General features: G+C 38.7%; 1 protein-coding gene across 4 annotated transcripts in view; it reads right to left on the bottom strand.

Moving 5' to 3' along the window:
* Window positions 1-22,043, bottom strand: part of ANKRD31 (ankyrin repeat domain 31) — a 136,458-nt gene extending 114,415 nt beyond the window's left edge. For 2 of the 4 annotated variants that reach the window (XM_086698755.1, XM_086698728.1), the window contains exons 1-4: window positions 21,725-21,953; window positions 7,243-7,316; window positions 2,709-2,815; window positions 1,518-1,558 (exon numbers count right to left, since the gene is read on the bottom strand). In XM_086698755.1, the coding sequence (XP_086554881.1) occupies window positions 1,518-1,558; window positions 2,709-2,815; window positions 7,243-7,316; window positions 21,725-21,828 (326 nt within the window). In that variant the 5' untranslated portion in view covers window positions 21,829-21,953. Of the gene's footprint in view, window positions 1-1,517; window positions 1,559-2,708; window positions 2,816-7,242; window positions 7,317-21,724 lie in introns of those variants that run through there. The other 2 variants (XM_086698744.1, XM_086698737.1) reach the window with 2 other exon arrangements.
* Between the last annotated feature and the right edge of the window lie 751 nt (window positions 22,044-22,794).

Here is a 22,794-nt window from a genome sequence, read left to right as displayed (position 1 = left end):
CATGGGAGTGAAAATTACAGTGACTACTAATACTAATGGGTGCCACTGCCCTGATTCTTACTAAGGCTCCAGCATTTTACCCACCACTTACTTTAGCACTGTATGTGCAAATGTCAATACTATGAGAGAGGCAAATAATGTGTTAGTATTATTATGAAAATGCCTTTTTAAAAAAATTTTTTAAGTTTATTTCTTTTGAGAGAGAGAGAAAGCACAATAAGGGGAGGAGATAAGAGAAGTGAGGAAAAAGAGAATCCCAAGCAGGCTCGGAGCTCCAGCGCAGAGCCTAAGGCAGGGCTCAATCTCAGGAACCATGAGATCATGACCTGAGCTGAAATCAAGAGTCAGATGTTCAACCAACTGAGTCACCCAGGTTCCCATGAAAATAGTTTTGATCTCACAGACCCTCTAGAAAAAGTCTCAAGGACTCTGAAGGGGTGGGCAGACCATACTTTGAGAACCGTTTTTTGGGTTTTTTAAATATGTTTATTTAGTTTTGAGGGAGAGAGACAAAAAGTGGAGGAGGGGCAGAGACAGGGAGACAGAGTGGACTCCGAGCTGACAGCAGAGAGCCTGATGCAGGGCTCAAACTCACCAACTGTGAGATCATAACCTGAGCCACAGTCTGATGCTTAACTGACTGAGCCACCCAGGTGCCATGCGAACCATTGTTCAAAAAAAAACTGAAAGGATAAAGCCTTTTAAAATACAATAATTCTACAAAGTCTAATTTCAATAAGGTCTACAAATTCTTCCTTCATGTCATGCTATAAATTTACTTTTTAAATAACATTAATAGAGAATCAACTTAATATGAACCAATCCTCATGAAATGAAACTTATCTAGAATATTTGTAAATAACACTTATGCTGCTAAAGGGGCATTTGTTTTTCTTCCAAGATTTTATTTATTTTTAAATTTTTTTTTTAACGTTTATTTATTTTCGAGACAGAGAGAGACAGAGCATGAACGGGGGAGGGTCAGAGAGAGGGAGACACAGAATCTGAAACAGGCTCCAGGCTCTGAGCTATCAGCACAGAGCCCGACGCGGGGCTTGAACTCACGGACCACGAGATCATGACCTGAGCCGATGTCAGCCGCTTAACCGACTGAGCCACCCAGGCGCCCCTTCCAAGATTTCATTTAAATTCAAGTTAGTTAATGTACAGTGTAGTACACTTTCAGGAGTACACTTTCAGGAGTAGATCTAAGTGATTCACCACTTACATATAACACCCAGTGCTCATCCCAACAAGCGCCCTCCTTAATGCCCATCACCCATTTAGGCCATCTCCCCACCCACCTCCCTCCATCAAGCCTCAGTTTGTTCTCTATAATTAAGAGTCTCTTATGGTTAGCCTCCCTCTGTTTTTATTTTATTTTATTTTTTAAAGGGACAACCATTTAAAAAAAATACAATAATTCTAAAACTCCTGAGAAAATGAAGACTTGTTTTAGTGTGTAAAATTACAAAAAAAATCTACAATATAACAAAGCCAGAAATTAATATACTTACTGGAATAGAGCTTGACTTTGTTCCATTTCATCTTGAGGTTGCTGGGGGCGGGGGGGGGGGGGAGATTTTGTTTCTAAATGATAAATGCTAATACAAGAATTAAAAATTTAACATTTAAAATAATCTTATGTTATTGTTTCTTAGCATTTTTTGTTGTGGTAAAATATATATATAACACAAAATTCACCATCATAACCATTTTATACATACAGTTCTGTGGCATTTTGTGCACACTGTTGTACAACCATCATCAACATCCAGCTAGAGTACTTCTTCATCTTTTCCAACTGAAACTCGATACCTATGAAGTACTAACTCCCCATTAACCCCTCTCCCAACCCCTGGTACCTACCCTTCTACTTTCTGTCGCTCTGAAACTAAGTACCTAATATAAAAGGAACCATATAATATTTGTCCTTTTGTGTCTGAACTTATTTCACTTATCATGTCTTCAAGGTTAACCCATGCTGTACCATGAATCACTATCTCCTTCTTTTTTAATTCCATTTTATGTATGTACCACATTTTGTTTATCCACTCAACTGTTGATGGATGCTTGTGCTACTATCACCTTTTGGCTACTTGAATAATGTTTCAGTGAACATGGATGTACAAATATATTTTGGAGTCACTGCTTTCACTTATTCTGGGTATATACCCAGAAGTTCCACATGAAAGAGAGATAGATAAGGAAAGTAAAGAGAGGAAGAAATGAGACATTTTCAACATCCCCCTTTAAAAAAAAAAGGCTTGGGGCGCCTGGGTGGCTCCGTCGGTTGAGCGTCCGACGTCGGTTGAGCGTCCGACTTCGGCTCAGGTCATGATCTCGTGGTTTGTGAGTTTGAGCCCTGCGTCGGGCTCTGTGCTGACAGCTCAGAACCTGGAGCCTGCTTCAGATTCTGTGTCTCCCCATCTCTCGGCCCCTCCCCTGCTCATGCTCTCTCTCAATAATAAATAAATGTTAAAAAAAAATTTTTTTTTAAATAAAAATAAATAAATAAATAAATAAGGCTTTCACCAAAGTTACAACAAAGAAACAGAATGACTGGCTAAGAAATGGTAAAAAACTGAGCAAGGGAAGAAAGAAAGAAAATAACAAGACACAAAGAATTAATCATTAGTAATTTGTCACTCTTTGAAATAGCATTTCCAATTTTTAATAAGTATGTATTTAATCAACATGCTACCTACCTGTAAGACTGCCTTGTCATTAAGAGGCATTATCTTATTTTTACTCATTTGCTCTTGGGGATTATCTCTCAGTTTAAACCCAAGTTGAATCTCAGGAGAAAGTTTGCCTAGAATGAAACAATCATAAATCCTTTGAAAATAGTCTCATTGCTCTGCTTTGGCAACAGCTCTATGATTTTATAGAAACTACAAAATGTCATTTAAATTTATTTTGTGAATTATAATTTCCTAACTGCCACTTCTGTATACCAAAGTTTTTAAGTTATTAATTTCAAAGAAACATATATACTACACTGGAATAAAACAACACTCGATATTTATTGTTTCAGGATGAATGAATGCAAAGGATAAGTAAAGACAATATACAGACTTAAGCCCCACTAGAAGGAGTATTTTCTTTTTTTAAAATTTCATTTTAGGTCATTTTTAAAAACTTGTAATGCTAGTATAAAATACAAAAACAGTCAGAGTTTTGTGTTTTTAAGATGGGAAATTGAGCTCCTATTTTAACTTTTCTTCTCTTCTTAGTTCCTGAAAAGAATCCAAACAAAGGAGTTGTTTTTTTTTTTTAAATAAAATCTGAAGCAGCAATGAGAAAAAATGAAATATACCCACCAAGGATCAAAATGAGAATGTATTAAAGGGAAACCAGAGGTGCCTGAATGATCAGTTGGTTGAGCATCTGACTCTTGAGCCAGAGTTCAGGTCATGATCTCGTGGTTTGTGGGATCAAGCCCCATGTTGGGCTCTGTGCTGACAACGCAGAGCCTGATTGGGATTCTCTCTCTCTCTCTCTGCCCCTTTCCCACTTCTGTACTCACATGCACGTGCATGGATCCCGTCTCTTTCTTAAAATAAACATTTTTTTAAAAAAGGGAAACCAAACATTGGTAAACAGCATGTCACTCAACAAAGGAAAAGGAGGGGCTCCTTCAGAAGTAACTATTTGGATTTCTTCCATCAGAATCTCAGGAAACCACCCAGCTCAGAGCAAATCCAACAAAAAGATTGAAGAGGGTACACTGGAAGCTCTCAGTGGGTCTCACACTTCACTGAGCTTGCTGTTTGTACCAAGGAGCTCAGGATGAATGCTATGGCCAGCTACTCTCTGTGGGAAGGTATCTTCCCTACCAGATACAGAAATGTACTTAAAACCAAGGTTGATAAAATAATGCAGTGATGGCACAGGAGTAAAAAAAGCCAGAGATCAAAGAAACAAAAAAAGTGGAAAGACATATATATATATATATATATATGCCCTACAATGTATCTGCCCCCACAATAATGGTATTTTAAACAGTGGCAGGGTGCCTGGAGGGCTCAATAGATTGAGTGCCCAACTCTTGGCCTCAGCTCATGTCATGATCTCATGGTTTGTGGGACTGAGCCCTGCATCAGGCTCTGGGCTGACAGCATGGAGCCTGCTTGGAATTCCCTCTCTCCCTCTCTCTCTCTGCCTCCCCCACTGGCTTGCATGCGTGCGCTCTCTCTCTCTCTCAATCTCTCTCTCTCTCTTAAATAACATTTTAAAAAAAGAAACTTTTCTTCTTTTCCATACCTATTTTCAGATATCCATAAAAATTAAAAATGGTTCACAAGAAGAAAGCACAGAAGAAAATAATCTACCACTTAAACAGCTACTGCAGAATTGCTCTTTTTGAACAGTGACGATTGGTGATGAATTTTTCTAGAAGTATTTAAATTGACCTAGAAGGTGCCTGGGTGGTTCAGTCGGTTAAGCGACCAACTCTTGATTTCGGCTCAGGTCATCATCTCACAGTTGTAAGATTGAGCCCTGCATTGGCCTCCGCTCTGGGCATGGAGCCTGCTTAAGATTCTCTCCCTCTGCCTTTCCCATGCTCACATGTGTGCTTTCTCTCTAAAACAAACAAACAAACAAACAAACAAACCTAGAAGTGGACCCAGGAAGTATAGAAAAGTGGTAGGTGAAAGGTATTTTTTAAAAATATATGTACTACTTATCAATGAAACCATATTGTATTTGTATTTTTCAGTCTGACTTATTTCACTTTGCATAATCCCCTCTAGGACCACCCACATGTTGCAACTGGTATGAGCTTTCTTCTTATAGCTGTGTACTGCTCTGCTGTGTATATATACCACAACTCCTTTATCCATTTTCCTATCAATGAACACTTAGGTTACTTCATATCCTGGCTACTATAAATAATGCTGTAATAACTATAAGGGTGCATATGTCTTTTTAAATTAGGGCTTTTATTTTCTTTGGGTGAATGTCCAGTAGTGGAATTATTGGATCATATGGCATTACTATTTTTAATTTTTTGAGGAACCTCCACACTGTTTTCCATTGTGGATGTACCAATTTACATTCCTACCAGTAGTGCACAAGGGTTGCTTTTTCTCTATATCCTCACCAACACTTGTTATTTCTTGCTGTTTTGATTTTAGCTATTCTGACAGGTCTAAGGTAAAATCTCATTGTGATTCTGACTTGCATTTCCCTGATTGGCGATACTTAGCAAAAGACATACGTCTGTTGGCCATCTGTATGTCTTCTTTTTTAAAAATGTCAGTTCGAGTCCTCTGCCCATTTTTTACTTGGGTTATTTGCTCTTTTAGGTGTTGAGTTGTTTAAGTTCTTTATATATTTTGTAAATTAACGCCTTATCAGAGATAGCATTTGCAAATATTTTTTTCCAGTTCCGTGGGTTGCCTTTTTGTTTTGTTGATGGTTTCTTTTGATGTAGTCCCAACAGTTTATTTTTGTTTTTGTCTCCGTTACCTTAGGAGACAACTAGCTAGAAAAATGTTGCTAGGGCTGATACCTGTGTTCTCTTCTAGAATTTTTATGGTTTCAAGTCTCATATATGTCTTTAATCCATTTGCATTTATTTCTGTATATGGTGTAAGAAACTGGTCTAATTTCATTGTTCTGCTTATAGCTGTCTAGTTTTCCCAGCACCATTTATTGAAAAGACTATCTTTTCCCCATTGCATAGAAAAGACTATCTTTTTTCCCACTGAATATTCTTCCTAATTTGTCATAGTTCGATTGGCCTCATAAGTGTGGGTTTATTTCTGGGTTCTCTATTCCATTCCAGTAATCGTTTGTGCCGGTACCCATCCTGTTTTGATTACTACAGCTTTGCAGTGTATCTTGAAATCTGGGATTGTGATACCTCCAGCTTTGTTCTTCTTTCTCAAGACTTCTTTGGCTATTTGAGCTCTTTTGTGGTTCCATACAAATTTTAGTATTATTTGTTCTAGTTCTGTGAAAAAATGTTGTTGGTATTTTGATAGGGATTCACTAAATCTGTAGATGTCTTTGGATCATACGGGTGTTTTAACAATATTAATTCTTCCAATCCATGAGCATGGAGTATCTTTCCATTTGTTTGTGTGATTCCAGAGTATAATTCTTTCATCTCCTTGATTAAATTTACTCCTAGGTATTTTCTTCTTTTTGCTGTAGTTGTAAATAGGATTGTTTTCTTAGTTTCTTTCTGCTACTTTGCTAATAGTGTATAATAAGTCAGACCAGGAAAGACAAATATCATATGGTTTCACTCATATGTGGAATCTAAAAAACAAAACAAATAAATACACACAGAAAAGGTGAATCTGACCTGTAAATACAGAGAAGAAACTGATGGTTGCCAGAAGGGAAAGGGGTGGGAGGAAAGGAAAAAAATGGTGAAAGAGAATGGAAGATACAGATTTCCAGTTATGGGATGAATAAGTCACAGGAATAAAAGGCACAGCATAGGGAACACAGTCAATGATATTGCAATAATGTATGTTACAGATGGTAGCTAACACTGTGGTGAGCCTAGCATAACCTATACAAAAGTTAAATCACTATGTTGTACACATGAAACTAATGTGACAGTGTGTGTCAACTGTACTCAAATTTAAAAATTTAATATATATAAATAAACCAAGGATATCTGGACCTTAATTTCAGCCTGAAATAATCAGATTGGTTATTTAAAAAAAATTTTTTTAATGTTTATTTTATTTTTGAGAGAGAAAGAGAGACACACACACACAGAGTGCGAGTGGGGAAGGGACAGAGAGAGGGGGAGACACAGGATCTGAAGCAGGCTCCAGGCTCCAAGCTGTCAGCACAGAGCCCAACGTGGGGCTTGAACCCACGAATGTGAGATCATGACCTGCGATGAAGTTGGACGCTTAACCGACTGAGCCACCCAGGTGCCTCAGACTGGTTATTAAAAAGTACTATTCACTTCTGCAAATATGCAAGTAGTATGGTTAAACTGGAAATTTTTGCAAGAAGAGCTATCTGGGTATCATTTGCATATCTCTGTAGCCCCCTTTAGGAGCCATGAACATCTTCCTGAAGTTAGAATTCCCCTGGCTATTGTTATAGTAATAGATCTTAATAGACCTCAGGGTCTATTACAGATGAGTATAAGAAACTAATTCTGTGTAAAGTTAAAAACAAAACTAACTATAAAAGGATAAGTTAGTAGAATATTAACACTTTGGAAATTAAAGTGACTATTTAGTGAAAAAAATTATTTCTCACCTTTGCACCTTCCACTTATACCAGGATGGAGACTGAACTCAGATCTAAGAGATGTGTCTTCATCAAAGAGCAGCCTTTCAAATACCAAAAAAGAAGATACAGATTGTTATGTTTCCTAAATGTAGACTAACAATTTAACTGTAATTATTAATTATACCTAAACTTGCTAAAATTCTTAGTTACACCACTGTTAATATCTGTACCAAAGTATTTTTTAGTAATGTATGCTTTAATTAAAAACTTATACAAGATGAAAAATACTTATTCATATGGTCATGCTCATTTTTACAAATACCCCATTATTTCTGAGTACTTGGGAGTAAGGAATGAAGGGAGTAGTTTTTGAATGAGATGAAATTAGATGATTTAAGGGAACAGTGCTGGTAGGTTTTCTCTTTCACATTTCTCTATACCACAGAAACTGTGAGATTAAAATCCCAGGGTTAAATTTGGGTATATGTTTTCAGAACACAAAATGACAGAATTCCTTTAATTTTTGGATTCACTTCTTACTATGTTCTAGGCAGCACCAAGGTAACAAAGAGAGAAGACAAACAGTCCATGCCTCAAGAAGCTTCATTTATAATGATGAATACAAACTAAAAACAGCAATGATACACCATGGCAAGTGTGCTAGTAGGCAGACTTAAGTGTTTATCTTTTCTATTTAAAAACACCCTTACAGAATTCAAAAATAGGCAAAGGACTTCAAAAGAAATTTACCCAAAGAAGATATACAAATGGCTAATAAGAACATGAAAAGATCCTCAACCCTAGTAATTAGGAAAATGCAAATCAAAACCACAGTGAGATACCACATCACATCCATTAGGATGGTTTATAAACAAACCAAAACAAAACAACAAAAACAAAACAGAAAATTACAAGTGTTAGCAAGGATAGAGAGAAATTGGAAATCCTGGGCATTGCTGATGGGAATGGAAAATGGTACAACCATTTGGAAAACAGTATGGTTGTTCCTCAAAAAAGAGATCTATAACCACAATTTGATCTAGTGATTCCATTTCTGGGTATGTCCACAAAACAACTGAAAGCAGGGATCTAAAAAGATACCTGTACACTCGTGTTTAGAGAAGCATTAGTCACAGCAGCCAAAAGGTAAAAGCAACCCAAGTGTTCATCAACAGATATGAGTGGATAAACAAAATGTGGTATGTACATAAAATGGAATATTATTCAGCCTTAAAAAGAAAGAAAATATTGACACATGCTATAACAGAAACAGACCTTAAAAACATTATACTAAGTGAAATAAGCCAGATACAAATGTACAAATATTATATGACTCCAGTTATATGAGATAGCTAGAGTGGTCAGATCCATAGTGACAGAAAGTAGAATGGTGGTTGCCAAGGACTGGGAGCAGGTAGGAATGGGGAGTTAGTGTTTAAGGGATACAGAGTGTTAGTTTGGGAAGATGAAAAAAGTTCTGACGTCAGAGGGCAGTGATGGTTGCACAACAATGTGAACATACTTAATGTCACTGAACTGTATGCTTAAAAATGATTAGAATGGTAAATTTTATGAGATATATATATTGTTTTCCCACAATAAAAAATAAAATGAAAAAAAATCTTTCCAAAATCTAAAAATGTAACAGTGTACCAAGGCATGAACATATAATTTGGTACTAAAGGCATTCTTTTGTCATTCACTTACTTATTTCATTTTGCTTTTCACCTTTTAAATGAAAATGAAAAATAAAAGCAATAAAAGAGATAACAGTACACTTATCATCTAGGTCCAACAATTATCAGTACACAGACAATCTTGTTTCTTCTATAATCCTTCTGCCATCCTCTCTATTCCTGCCAGTCTCTCACTAGATTATTTTGAAACAAGCCCTGGACCTCTTATTCTATTTCAGCTGGAAATATTTCAGTATGGAACCCTAAAAGATATGAACTCTTTTCAAGCATTACCACAATAATCACAACTTTAAAAAATAACCATAATTACCTTACTTTCTAAAGCCAAAAATTCCTTAATATTACTATATTTACAGTCTTCAGTAAGCAGCCTCTGAAATGTCTCCTGGTATTTATGCCCTGTGCGCCGCTGTGAGTACAGACTAGATGCAGAAAGTCTTCTAATGAACACAATATAGCAAATGTGTTGGGATGTTATTTTTGAGATTAGGTTACAAAAAGACACTGGCTTTCATCTTGCTCTCCCTCTTTTATTCTCTTGCTTATTCCTTCTCATGGATGTCAGCTTGTCATGTTGTGAAATGCTCTGTGGAGAACCCTATTTAGCAAGAAACTAAGGGAGTCAACCACCAGAGAGGAAGTGAATCTTAAGAATCACTATGCAGGAAGTGAATTCTTCTCATGAAGATTTCAGATGAATGCAGCCCTGTGAGTCCCTGAGCCTGATGACCCAATTAAGACACTCCTGGACTCCTGACCCACAGAAACTACAAGATAATGTTTACTGTTTCAAGTTGTTAGGTTTTGGAATAAGTTGTTATACACCAATGGAAAACTAAATGGATTGTAATCACATTTCTCCAACTGTCTCTTTTTAGTTGTTTTGTTCAAAAGAGGATCCAAACAAGGTGCAAACATTGCATTTGGTTGCTATGTCTAAGTCTCTCTTTGAATCCATAATTATCCCCATCCCACTACAATTTATTAGTTGGAAAAAAATAGTTTTTTCCTGCAGTTTCCCACATTTTGAATTTTCTAACTGCATGTCATGTAACAGGTTCCTCTATCCCGTATATTTCATATAAACTGGCTATTAGAGCCAGAAGTTTGACCTGATTCAAGTTCAAATGGGGGTGGGGTGCATGTGTATACTTCCTACAGGAGATAATAAAGTACTGTTGAGAAGGCAGTCTCCTGTATAGTCTTTCAACTCCCTCTCAGCTTTCAGCATGGAACACTTTCTTACTAAGAAAGTGTTTTCCAGCGTGTGTTGGATTTATGACCTTGTGTGGGAATACCTTGCCCTGTTTCAGACTCAGTGTGTACTCTTTTATTGTGTAAGTGTATGTGTCATATGGCACCTGGCAAACCCCACTACTACATTTGTCCTCTGTGGGGACAAGATGAAGTCATTCTTTGGCACAAGACGGGTGTATGCAGCCCAATCTCTCTGCATCAACTGCAGAGAGTGACTGCTTGCTATGGGGGACCAATGCCTACAATTGAAGCTGATCTTGTGCTTCTTCTCAATGTGAGTAAAGTGCTGTTTCAGCCAGTGCTTGACTGCATTTTGTTTTCCTTGGTGATCTTGATAGCAAAATGGATAAGGCAGAAGTGTCTGCATTTCTGGGGAGCCTGGGTGGCTTAGGCAGTTAAGTGTCCAATTCCTGATTTTGGTTCAGGTCATGATCTCATGGTTTCATGAGTTCAAGCCCCCCACTGGGCTCTGGACAGACAATGCAAAGCCTGCTTGGGATTCTCTCTCATTCGCTCTCTCTCTGCCCCTCCCCAGCTTGTGCACACTTATGTACTCTCTCAAAATAAATAAATAAACTTAAAAAAAAAAACTATCTGCATTTCTACTCATGATGATTGGCAACTTGCTCAACAGTGTGGTTGTCACTCTTCTTAGTGGCCACTTATGAACACTGCCTAGGTCTATTCATTATCTTATTAGACCTATATAAAATGGTGGTATTCTACTTTGCCACTTTCTTCATTTATTAATGGCCACTGTTACATGTTAAAAGAAAATTTTTCATAGGGCGCCTGGGTGGCTCAGTCAGTTGAGTGACCATTCTTGATCTTGGCTCAGGTCATGATCTCATGGTTCATGAGTCTGAGCCCTGAGTCAGGCTCTCTGCTAACAGGGCAGAGCCTGCTTGGGATTCTGTCTCTCCCTCTCTGTGCCCCTCCCCAGCTTGTGTGTGTTCTCTGTCTCACTCTCTCAAAATAAATAAGCTTAAAAAAAATTTTTTTTTCACTCATCAACTATATCATTACATTCACAGTCAAGCCATGTTACTCAGCCAGGTTACCTAGGTACAGTTTGCACAGGAAAGAAAAAATAAATGCTTACTTCTTTCTCTTCCTTGACCAGTTTTCAGAATATTAAGACCATTATGAATTCATAGATTTAAATCCACTGCTGTTATTATTCTTATCAATGCTCAAATTGTCTAGTTTTTAGCTAGTGGGAAGCCCTTCAAGGTGGTTCACGGAGGCAATTAAGGTTAAAGAAGGTCATGAAGGTGGGGCCCTAATCTATTATGACTGGTGTCCATATAAGAAGACAGACACCAGGGATGAATGCACACAGAGCAAAGACTGTACGAGCACACAGCAAGAAGGTGACCATCTGCAGCCAAGGAGAAAGCCCTCAGGAGAAAGCAACCCTGCCACCACCTTGATCTTGGACTTCCAGCCTTTAGAGATGAAAGAAAATGAATTTCTGTTAGTTAAGTCACCTAGTCTATGGTATTTTTTATGGCAGCCTCAGCAAATTAATACATCACTAGTCTTCCCTAGCTTCCTGGAATAAGATATTCTAGGCTCAGCTTATATATCTCTTGCCTTAGACCCAGAACCACTCATTTTGCACAGAGCCTTGAAGTCCACCATACTAATATTATCATTAACAGTGTGATTATTGACGTTACTTTGCAATTTTTTTGAGAGAGAGAGAGAAAATTGTGTGCACCAGCGGAGGAGGGGAAGAGGAAGAGGGAGAGAGAAACTCAAGTAGGTTTCATGCCCTGAGCAAAGCCTGACATGGGGACTCGATCTCACAACCGTGAGATCATGACCTGAGCAGAAATCAAGAGTCCCACACTTAACCGACTGAGCCACCCAGGCACCCCTAAATGTATTCTGCAATTCTTTATATCCTGAGAGTTAATCTCGTCTGGTATGTTTACCTAAATTCTGTTTTAAAGGCACTCAGGTCCTTTTTGTGTAATTATGCTACCAAGTCAATACACAATTAGATTCACTTGTTTAATCTTGCCTTTCCTTTTTAGAAAGTTTTTTCATGGTGATTTAATTTTGTTTTATAATTATGTAAACTATTTACATCTTTCCAAAAACAAATGTACAAAATAAGATGTATTTAGAGAAGTCTAGCATCTATTCTTATCTTTCACTCACCTGTTCCCTCCCTTCCCATTTTTTAAATATTGTATGGTTTATCCTTCCAATGTGTTTTTGGAAATATAAACAGTGTAAATATATATGACCTCACCCATTCCTAAATAAGCAGTAGCATTCTTTATATACTTTACTTTCTTTTTTTTCCTAATAATATATCCAGCAGATTGATCGTCGTAGAGGAAAGAGACTCTCCTTATTTCTTTTTATTAATTCATAGTATACCACTGTGTGGATTCTCACATTGTTTTAAAAGCTTAGTAAAACATAACTGTGGAGGCAAAAGTTAAAAAAAAAAAAATTGGGGGAGCGGTAAGATAATTTACAGAACTATCTCATGTTTTCCATTCCCAGTTGCAAATATACATCACATACATAAAGAAGAAAGAACAGGCTACTAAGAAAAATAAGTCACCATTAAAAAAAAAACCCTGCAGCACCTGGGTGGCTCAGATGGTTATTATGCGTCCAACTTCAACTCAGATCATGATCTCACATTCATGAGTTTGAGTCCCATGTTGAGCTCTGTACTGACAGCTCAGAGCCTGGGGCCTGCTTCAGATTCTGCGTCTCCCTCTCTCTCTCTCTCTGTCCCTCCCCAGGTTGTGCTCTTGCTCACTCACTCTCTCAAAACTAAATGGATAAACATTAAAAAAAAAAAAAAAAAACACAGGGATGCCTGGGTAGCTTAGTTGGTTAAGCGTCTGACTCTCAATTTTGGCTCAGGTCATGATCTCACGGTTCATGAGTTCAAGCCCGACGTCAGGCTCTGTGCTGACAGTGCAGAGCCTACTTGGGATTCTCTCTCTCTGCCCCTCACATACTCTGTCTCTCCCTCTCTCTCAAAAGTAAATAAACATTAAAAAAAAGAAAAAAACCCATATTTCCTAATAGTTCTCAGCACAAGCACAATAGTTCTCAGCACAAGCACAAAAAGGACTCCAGTCCTTAACCTAACATACTCTAAGAGCGAATATAGTCTCCTACTATAAGGAGAAAAAACTTTTTTGGCTCAATTACTACTGGCCATTGCTAAGGATTGAAAATTTCATTATTCTAATATGGATAATACCATTACTTTAGTACATTTTTCTTTTTTTTTTTTCAACGTTTATTTATTTTTTGGGACAGAGAGAGACAGAGCATGAACGGGGGAGGGGCAGAGAGAGAGGGAGACACAGAATCGGAAACAGGCTCCAGGCTCTGAGCCATCAGCCCAGAGCCCGACGCGGGGCTCGAACTCACGGACCGCGAGATTGTGACCTGGCTGAAGTCGGACGCCTAACCGACTGCGCCACCCAGGCGCCCCTTTAGTACATTTTTCTAAGAAGTAAAACAATCTATTCATCTTAATGTCCCTAAAAGTCAGAATTATTTTATTTTTTAAAAATTTTTAATTTTTAAAATCTAAAAATAACACAAAAAAGGCATGAAGGAATTTTGGATGGTAATGGTACTATTCTATAACTTCACTGTAGTAATGGTTATTACACAATTTTGTATGTGTTTGTCAAAACACACAGAACTGTACACTAAAAAAATGAATTTTCCTATATGTAAATTCTACCTTAATAAAAAAAAGTACAAAAATTAACATGATGTCAATTTTCCAGCAGTAAGTTTATAAATTTAACATTATACTAATACAAATACCAACAAGACTTAAAAAAATTTTTTTAAGGTTTATTTTTGAAAGAGAGAGAACAGAGCATGAGTGGGGGAGGGATAGAGAGAGAGGGAGACAAAGAATCCGAAGCAGGCTCCAGGCTCTGAGCTGTCAGCACACAGCCCAACACTGGGCTCAAACTCACAAACCATGAGATCATAACCTGAGCCGAAGCCAGATGCTTAACCAACTGAGCCACCCAGGTGCCCCCTCCAACAAGACTTTTTATTGAACTAGACAACTAATCCTCAAATTCTTCTGGTAAAATAAATAAGAACAGTTAGGAAAAAATTTTTAAATAACAATAAGGAGGTAATAACCTACAGAACATTAAAATATTTTTGGATAGAAAATGTTTCTAAAGGGGCGCCTGGGTGGCTCAGTCGGTTGAGCGTCCAACTTCGGCCCAGGGCATGATCCCGCACTTTGTGAGTTCGAGCCCCGTGTAGGGCTCTGTACTGACAGCTCAGAGCCTGGAGCCTGCTTCAGATTCTGTGTCTCCCTCTCTCTCTGCCCTACCCCTGCTTGCACTGTCTCTCTGTCTCCCCAAAATAAACATTAAAAAAAATTTAAAAGAAAAAAGAAAATGTTTTTTAAAAATGAAACCAGCACATAAAATGACACACCAATAAACAGAATAAAATCTCCTAAATAAACTCACCTACATAGGAAATTTAGTATATTAAAATGGTGGTTGGGGCATCTGAGTAGCTTAGTCAAAGGCCTGACTCCTGATTTTGGCTCAGGTCATGATCTTACGGTTCTGAGATTAGGCCCTGCATTGGGCTCTGTGCTGAGCATGGAGCCTGCTTGAGATTCTCTCCCTCTCTCTCTCTCTCTCTCTCTCTCTGACCCCACATCCCAGCTTGCATGTGCACATGGGCACTCTCTCTTTAAAAAAAGGGGGGAGAAGGGAACCTAGGTAGCTCTGTCAGTTAAGCTTCTGACTTCGGCTCAGGTCATGATCTCATGGTTCATGGGTTTGAGCCTTGCATCAGGCTCTGTGCTGACAGCTCAGGGCCTGGAGTCTGCTTCGGATTCTGTGTCTCCCTCTCTCTCTGCTCCCCCTACCCCCAATCACACTCTGTCTCTCAAAAATGAATAAACGTTAAAAAATATTAAAAAAGAAAAAGGCAGCATCTAAAATCAGAGGAAAAAGATAGGATTTTTCAAAAAATAATACTGTGACAATGAAGGGGACATCTGGAAAATAATTTAGTTGGATCCACACTTCACAGTGTACTCCATATAAAAATACCACATGAATCAAAATGTAAATGTTTAAAAATGAAACAAGGGGCGCCTGGGTGGCGCAGTCGGTTAAGCGTCCGACTTCAGCCAGGTCACGATCTCGCGGTCCGTGAGTTCGAGCCCCGCGTCAGGCTCTGGGCTGATGGCTCAGAGCCTGGAGCCTGTTTCCGATTCTGTGTCTCCCTCTCTCTCTGCCCCTCGCCCGTTCATGCTCTGTCTCTCTCTGTCCCAAAAATAAATAAACGTTGAAAAAAAAAAAAATAAAAATAAAAATGAAACAAAAAGTATTAAAAGAAACAAAGGAGGTATTCTTTTATAAGTGTGGAGGAAAGAAAGCCTTCCTAATTATGATCTAAATCCAAATAAATCAATTATTAAGATTATAAACACCCATACTCTTTGACATAGTTCTTCTATTTCTAGAAAAAAAATTTTACATATGCTCTCAAACATATACACATAACTTATAAAATATCTTGGCAGGGAGCCCTGGGTGGCTCAGTCGTTTAAGCATCCAACTCTTGATTTTAGCTTAGGTCATGATTTCACGGTTTGTGAGTTCAAGACCCCCATCGGGCTCCACATTGACAGCATGGAACCTGCTTGGGATTCTCCCTCTCTCCCCCTCTCTCTACCCCTCTCCCACTTGTGCATGCTTTCTCTCTCTCTCTCTCTCAAATTAAATAAATAAACAAAAAAAAGAAAAGAAAAGAAAATTCCTCAGGGAGGATTAAATATATCGAATACATTGGCTGTCTATGGAAAAGACAAATGAGTAGCTGAGGAGATAGGGATGAGAAGGAGATTTTTACCCTTTATACTTAAAATGTTTTGAACCATGTAAATATATTATCTATTCAAAAAAAACTATACAAAATGTGGGCACCAAAGGGAATTATAAATAAGAATACAGAAATCTCCTATAATTCTCTCTGTAGTAAGACTTTGGTGTATTTCCTTTCAGCTTTCTTTCTATGAAGGCTAATGTGTTATAGAACCATTAATTTTACATAGTTTGGATTGATCTGTCTAAAGTTTTAGAAACTACATTTTTCACTTAACAATTATATTTAAACATCTGCAATGTCATTAAAATTCTTCCTAAAACCATTAAATATTGATAATACTCCCTCACAAGGATGTATAATTTATGTAAGCATTATATAATTCTAAAACATTTGTTTTTAAGTATTCATTATTGCAAATAACTCTGAAATAATTTCCTAATACACATAAATCTTTGGTCTTCTTTTTTTTTTTTTTTTTTTTAACTATTTCCATAAGAGACTAGTCAGGAATATTTTTATACAAAAAGGAAAACCAAAAGACTGGGGGCCAAAAAATTAGTTATCCATGTTCTCAATAAAATAGGGCACCAGGGTGGCCCAGTCAGTCAAGTGTCCAACTCTTGATTTTGGCTCAGGTCAGGATCTTGTGGTTCGTGAGACTGAGCCTCATATGGGGCTCTGCACTGAGAATGTGGAGCCTGCTTGGGATTACGTGTCTCCTTCTCTCTCTGCCACTCCCCTGCTCATTCTCTCTCTTTCTCTCTCAAAATTAATATTTAAAACAAATAACTGAAAAGAGAACATTAATTTCAAAGTGAATTCTAGTCAAACTACTAGACTACATTAAGAGCTAATACACCAAAAGTCACTGACCACTTCATTACAGATGCATATTTTCTCTAATTTTTTTTAACATTTATTTTTGAGAGAGAGACAGAGAGACAAATCACGACTGGGGGAGGGGCAGAGAGAGAGGGAGACACAGAATCTGAAGCAGGCTCCAGGCTCTGAGCTCGAACCCATGAACCACGAGGTCACGACCTGAGCCAAAGTCAGATGTTCAACGAACTGAGCCCCCCAGGTGCCCCACAGATGCATATTTTAATAATAAAATATAATTTTAAAATATTGGAAAATGAGATAGTAGCAAATACTAACTATAAAAAAGGGAGGGAGAAAATAGATGGCTGGATTAAAAGAAAAACTTTCAGGCAAAATCTGAAATTCTCAAATAATTTTCACTGTTTTGTTAAAAATACGGTAACATTTTTTGGGACAATCAGAGTTTCAATTTTATATGTTCAAAGTTTATATGTTATCAAAGTTATCAAAATAGCACAATTCTAATGTCATGTCAAGGCTTTGATTCATAAAAAAATCTAATTAAATATCCTTTCAGTGTCACAGTTCTAAAAATAGCACTTGGCACCACTGTGTTTAATCAATGGAGTTGCCAGTATTTTGATATACACCCTGACCAAAATGTTGCTTTCTTTAGTCAATTTAATGTGGTTATTAAATCCTTGTCTCCTTGTACTTTGCTTTCTTTTCCTCCCCTTCCCAAGTATATCCTTTGTAACAAGTATTTTCCATCTACACAATTCACATGAAGACAGTGTTGGTCTGTCTTGAGGGACAAAATTAACACTCATCTTCCAGGGTAATTATGTTGAATTAGCTTTTCACTGTATGCAATTACAGTGTTCAGAAGACATGTGACCTGAACACATATACAAATCCATGTAGCAATGAACTATCTAAGGTGGTTCTATAAATGTACTCAACAGGATTAATTTGAGATATATCCCTCATGTTATAGAGCAGTTAACCTTACCAGAGGCTGTAAAAGAATACAAGGGTTGATAAAAAGTTCCCAGGGCACATATAAGAAAAATGAATCCTGCCTCTTAGAAAACAAATCACAAGCCAACAAAATCTCATTAGTCAGCAACTTGAATTTTCACATAAGACTAGTAGCAACACCCATCAAGTCACAAAAAGGAATGGATGCATTTTCAGACATGGTTTCCAGAGGGAAGGCTAGGACTAAATCCAGGCTCTCAGAGAGTGCTTTTTTAGACAGTGAACACAACTATACGTATTGCCTCCTGGGGATCTTTACTAGGAGCTGTATCCCTCATTCCAGTTAAAGTTGGGAACTTGTGCATGAAAAATAGCCAAAACAAAACATATACAAGCAAAGAAGATGAAGAAAAACAAAATACAATGGTCCAGCAATTCAGCTTCAGCAATGCTTAAACTTTGACCACATTGCCATGTCAATAAAATCACCAATTTTTAACCTTGAGCTGTGAGGTCTGAAAAAATGATGTCTGTATGGTACTGCAGAGAAGCATTTTAAGTGACTTAGAGGGGAAGAAAATGATTGGCCAGACAAGATAGAGTAAACCATCTACAGCCTATTTCTCCATTCATTACAAATAAAAACCCTGGTAGAGTATTTCTTAAAAGCTACCTGAGTAATATGAAAAGTAAACAATAGCAGGCATATTGGGGCTGAAGTCAAAATCTAAACAACCTTGTAATGGATGAGTTTCAGAGTTTGTTTTATTTTGTTGGTCCTTTATTTGTCTCCAGCTTTGATCCAAAGTCTAATCCTGAAGCTGCACGGTGGGCTCAGACAGCAAAAACTCCAGAAGAAACCCCCTATCTCTATCCAGAAGACTAGGGAAAGGGATCTGTGAATGCGAGAAGGTGGGGGGAATCCCTGGGTTGTATTTGTTTTCTTTGGCCTCAGAGATATAGTGTTATCAAACATGGCATCTTAGGCACTTAAAACCCAAGAGAAAGCCTGTCTCTCTTGCTAGAGAAAGCAAACACTAAGGAGTATGGAGAGCATCTCCTTTATTTTCTTCTCTTAACACTCCACCATGAAGGTTGCCTTAGTTTCAAGGACTGCCCTAAAGCAAGAAGGCTAACACTGACAGAAATCTGGCTTTCTGGTCATAGGAACCAGCATGTGTGCATGGGGAAGGAAGGGTGCATGAGACTCCTGTAGGGAAAAAAAAAACAAAAGGGGAATCACCTAATTCTGTATACGATTCAACATAAATCCTAGGCTCAACCTTGAGCTGTCCACATAGAAAGCAGATTCAAAGAAGCATAACAAAGATTTAGAGAACTCAACTACAATATTAACTACTGCCCAAGTTCCAGATTAACCCCTGAGTGGTACATGAGTCAGAGTCAAATAGCATAGTAAAGACTCTGAAAATTGGACTGAGGTAACCACCACCCAAGGAAGGCAAAATAGAATGTGCAGTCAGAACCTATTGAGGCTGATTACCTGTCAAAACAAAAATCAACACCCTTAAGAGGGTTTTAACAGGACCAAGAATCCAGAACATAAGATTCAAAATACATAGGATATAATCACAATTACTCAATATACAAAGAACAGGAAATCTAATTCTTGAGAGAAATGCCAACCGCACCCCCATGACCAAGATGTTGGAATGATATGACAAAGACTTTAAAGCAGCTATTCCAATCATTCTCTATGAGAAAAGGTAAACCCTCATCAAATAGATGAAAACATTGAAGTTCTCAGCAGAGAAATAAAAACTATAAAAAGAATCCATTTTAGAAGAGAAAATGATAATATTTGAAGTTGAAAATGATAATATTTGAAGTTAAAAATGTACTGGATTGGCTCAACAACAGAATAGAGATGACCAAAGGAAGGAGTAAATAACTCTGAATATAGAGCAATAAAAATTATACAGTTTGAAGAACTGAGAGAAAAAAATGGAAAAAAAATTAATTCCGCTTCAGGAATCTGGGAACCAGTATCAAAAGGTCTAACATTCATGTAGACCATTAAAATCCCAGAAGAAGAGGAGAAAGATACTGGTACAGAAAAAAATATACAAAGAAATCATGACAGAAAACTTCCCAAGTTTGGTAAAAGACATAAATTTATATATTCAACAATCTCAGTGAAAAACACCAAAAAAACCCATGCCTAGACACACTATAATAAAGCTAAGAACCAAAGATAGGGGGAAGAGGGCTGAAATCAGATAGATTAAAAAAACCCACATTATACATATAGGAATAGTGATTTAAATGAGTGAAAGGACTTGACTAAGAAGGGCAGCACAAGAGAGGTATTGTGTTTTGTTTTGTTTTGTTTTGTTTTGTTTTGTTTTGTTTGGAGTGATGGAACTATTCTGGAACTTGACTGTGACGGTTGTTAACAGACTCCATGTATTAGCTGAAATGCACACCAAGAGCAAATATTGCTGTGTGTATAAATAAATGAGCCAAAAACTTGGGTATCATCCCTTACTTGCTGCTCTTCCCTCATCCTCCATATCAGATTAACCACCATCTCCTGCCAAATTACTTTCTCACGATTTCTTAAATTTGCCCTTTTCCTTCCATTCCCACTGTTTCTTGCCTAGTTGAGTTCTCATCATTCTAGCCTGTTACTGCTTTAATGCCAAAGCTAACCCCTATACCCTTGCTTTGCAAAAGGCGATCTCTGCTCTAAGTGATACCAACTTTAACCCGCAAGCTTGCTAGCAATGCAGAATTTCAGATCCCACACTAGAACTCCTGAATTGGAATCACACTTTAACAGGATTCTGGAGTGATTTTATAAGGGCATTAAAATTTGAAAAGCCCTCGTGCAGGGCATCCTGGAGAGTGAAAATCTGATTATACTGCCCCTCCACTTAACATCTCACAAAGGCGTTAAGGATATATGAGGCCTTACATCACCTCATTCTACCTTCCTCTCCAGGCTCATCCACTGCCCACTCCACCATTTAACACTTCACTTCAGTGAGACTTAACTATCTGTACATTTCAAAACATAACAATGTTATGTCCCACCGCTACACCTTTACCCAAGCAGTTCCCAGATTAGGATACCTAATTTCCCCAAATTAGGATACCTCTTCATCTGGCTAATTCCTAACCCACCTTCAAGCCTCTGTTCAGAAGTCAACCCTAGCAATCTCTGAGGACTACCTGGGTTGAGGTGAGAGTCCCTCTGGTTTCCTAAACCAGCCAAGGCATGCTTCCATCCCTGGACTTCCCACATTTTATTGAAATTACCTGCTTATGAAAAAAAGCAGTTTATCTGTTTATGTGTCTTCCCTGGCCTGTCAGTTTCTCAAAGGCAGTGGCCACCTCTTCCATAGTTTTATATCTAGCATGGAGAACTAGTTATGTTCAAGAAGGTTTTGATGAACTGAACTACCATCTCTGATGCTTATAAGATTATTCGTTTCCAGTTTGGTAGTAACCAGTTCCCCCATCACACATTCTTTTCTTGAAAGAAATGATGTTAACCATCTCCTAGTTCAGAGCTTCGAGTTACTTAAAACCAACCGCATCTCAGAAGTTTAGACCCAACACATTTTCGGCCTGTGCGAAAGGACTTAGACTCAGGCTAAAAAGGTATATTATATTATATATATCATATCATATTATATTATATCAGCCATCTACCAGAAAGCTCATTTTGTACTAAACTGGGCCGGGGGGGGGGGGGGGGAGCGTGGTGAGGTTATTCACAAGTTCTTAGCTCAGGCCTGGCTGCCTCACAAGACTCGAATCCCGCCTGCAATGACACCTTTGGGTGCCAATGATTTCTACCCAAATCTCCGAGGGCTACTCCACCGCCAGGCCTGGAGCTAACAGGTGGTCACCTTCTCCAGGGCAGCTCCTCTTCTTCCAGGTCGCTCTCCGTCACCGACTCGTCTATCACCGTCTCATCACTGTCCCAGTCCGGGGCCTGGGAGCCTTCCTCCATCTTTGCCTCGCACCTGGAGCCTTTTTTATCCTCCTTCTCCACTCCCCGCTTCCCGAGAAAAGAAAGCGCACTCAGAGGGCCGGGGGAAATTGTGAGCAAAAAAGGAAATTCGAGGCTGGAGGCGGGAGGCGGGCCTGGAAAGAAAGGCTGAGCGCATCGAGGGGCAGCGACCGTCGTACGCGGCGAGGCCTTCCAGCTCGGCCGCCTGGCTGCACGCCGCCTACAGGGGGAGCCGCACGCCCCACGTAAGAGCCGCGTGCGGCCCCGCCCCCGACTCTGAGGGCCGGAAGTGGCTGGCAACGCGCGCGCCCGCGCTGGATTTCCCGGCCGCCTGGGGCGTGGCCTCCCACCGCATCCGCTTTCTGTGTGTTTTTTTTTTTTTTTTTTTTTCACCCATCTTGAGGTGGGCGGAGGGACTGCGGTTGCGGTCGTGGGGACCAGAAAGGCAGCGATACCACAGTAAAGACCGAAGTCCGAGCCTGCCTAACGCCGTTGGCAGGAGCGAGACCTAGGTCACCTTACCCGCAATGTGCTTCATGCTTGTGAGACCCAGACCCGAAAAGAACTGTCAGCAGCTGCCCGGCCCGGCAGCCCCTGGGCTGTCAGTCTGACATTCTGAAGCCAGAATGTTACCTGACCTCGTAGAGTGTTTTTGCAGTCCACCAGGTGCTGTCTTTTTTCCTTAATCCCAGTGACACCCTCTCCCCAGGTGTCCTCAGATAGGCAAGACAAGCATGTTTATCATTAGCTTATAGATGACCAACTACGCTAATCGACGTATTTTGTTTGTATTTGTATTTTTTCCTCATTAACTCTTTAATTGCCTTGAAATACAAGTTGTGTAGAAACAGTAGATTTTTTTTCTACATAAATTTTTAGAAAAGTGGTAGTCCTAGCAACTTTCAAAAATAGCCAATTACGATTTTTGATTGAAGAACTAGATTTTTATATATCTGATACATTGTA

This window comes from Puma concolor, chromosome A1 (assembly GCF_028749965.1).
Source record: "Puma concolor isolate L17-30 chromosome A1, mPumCon1.1.hap2, whole genome shotgun sequence".
NCBI classification, from domain to species: domain Eukaryota; kingdom Metazoa; phylum Chordata; class Mammalia; order Carnivora; family Felidae; genus Puma; species Puma concolor.
The sequence above is the reverse complement of the archived record's forward strand: the minus strand, read 5'-3'. Positions and strand labels throughout refer to the sequence as shown.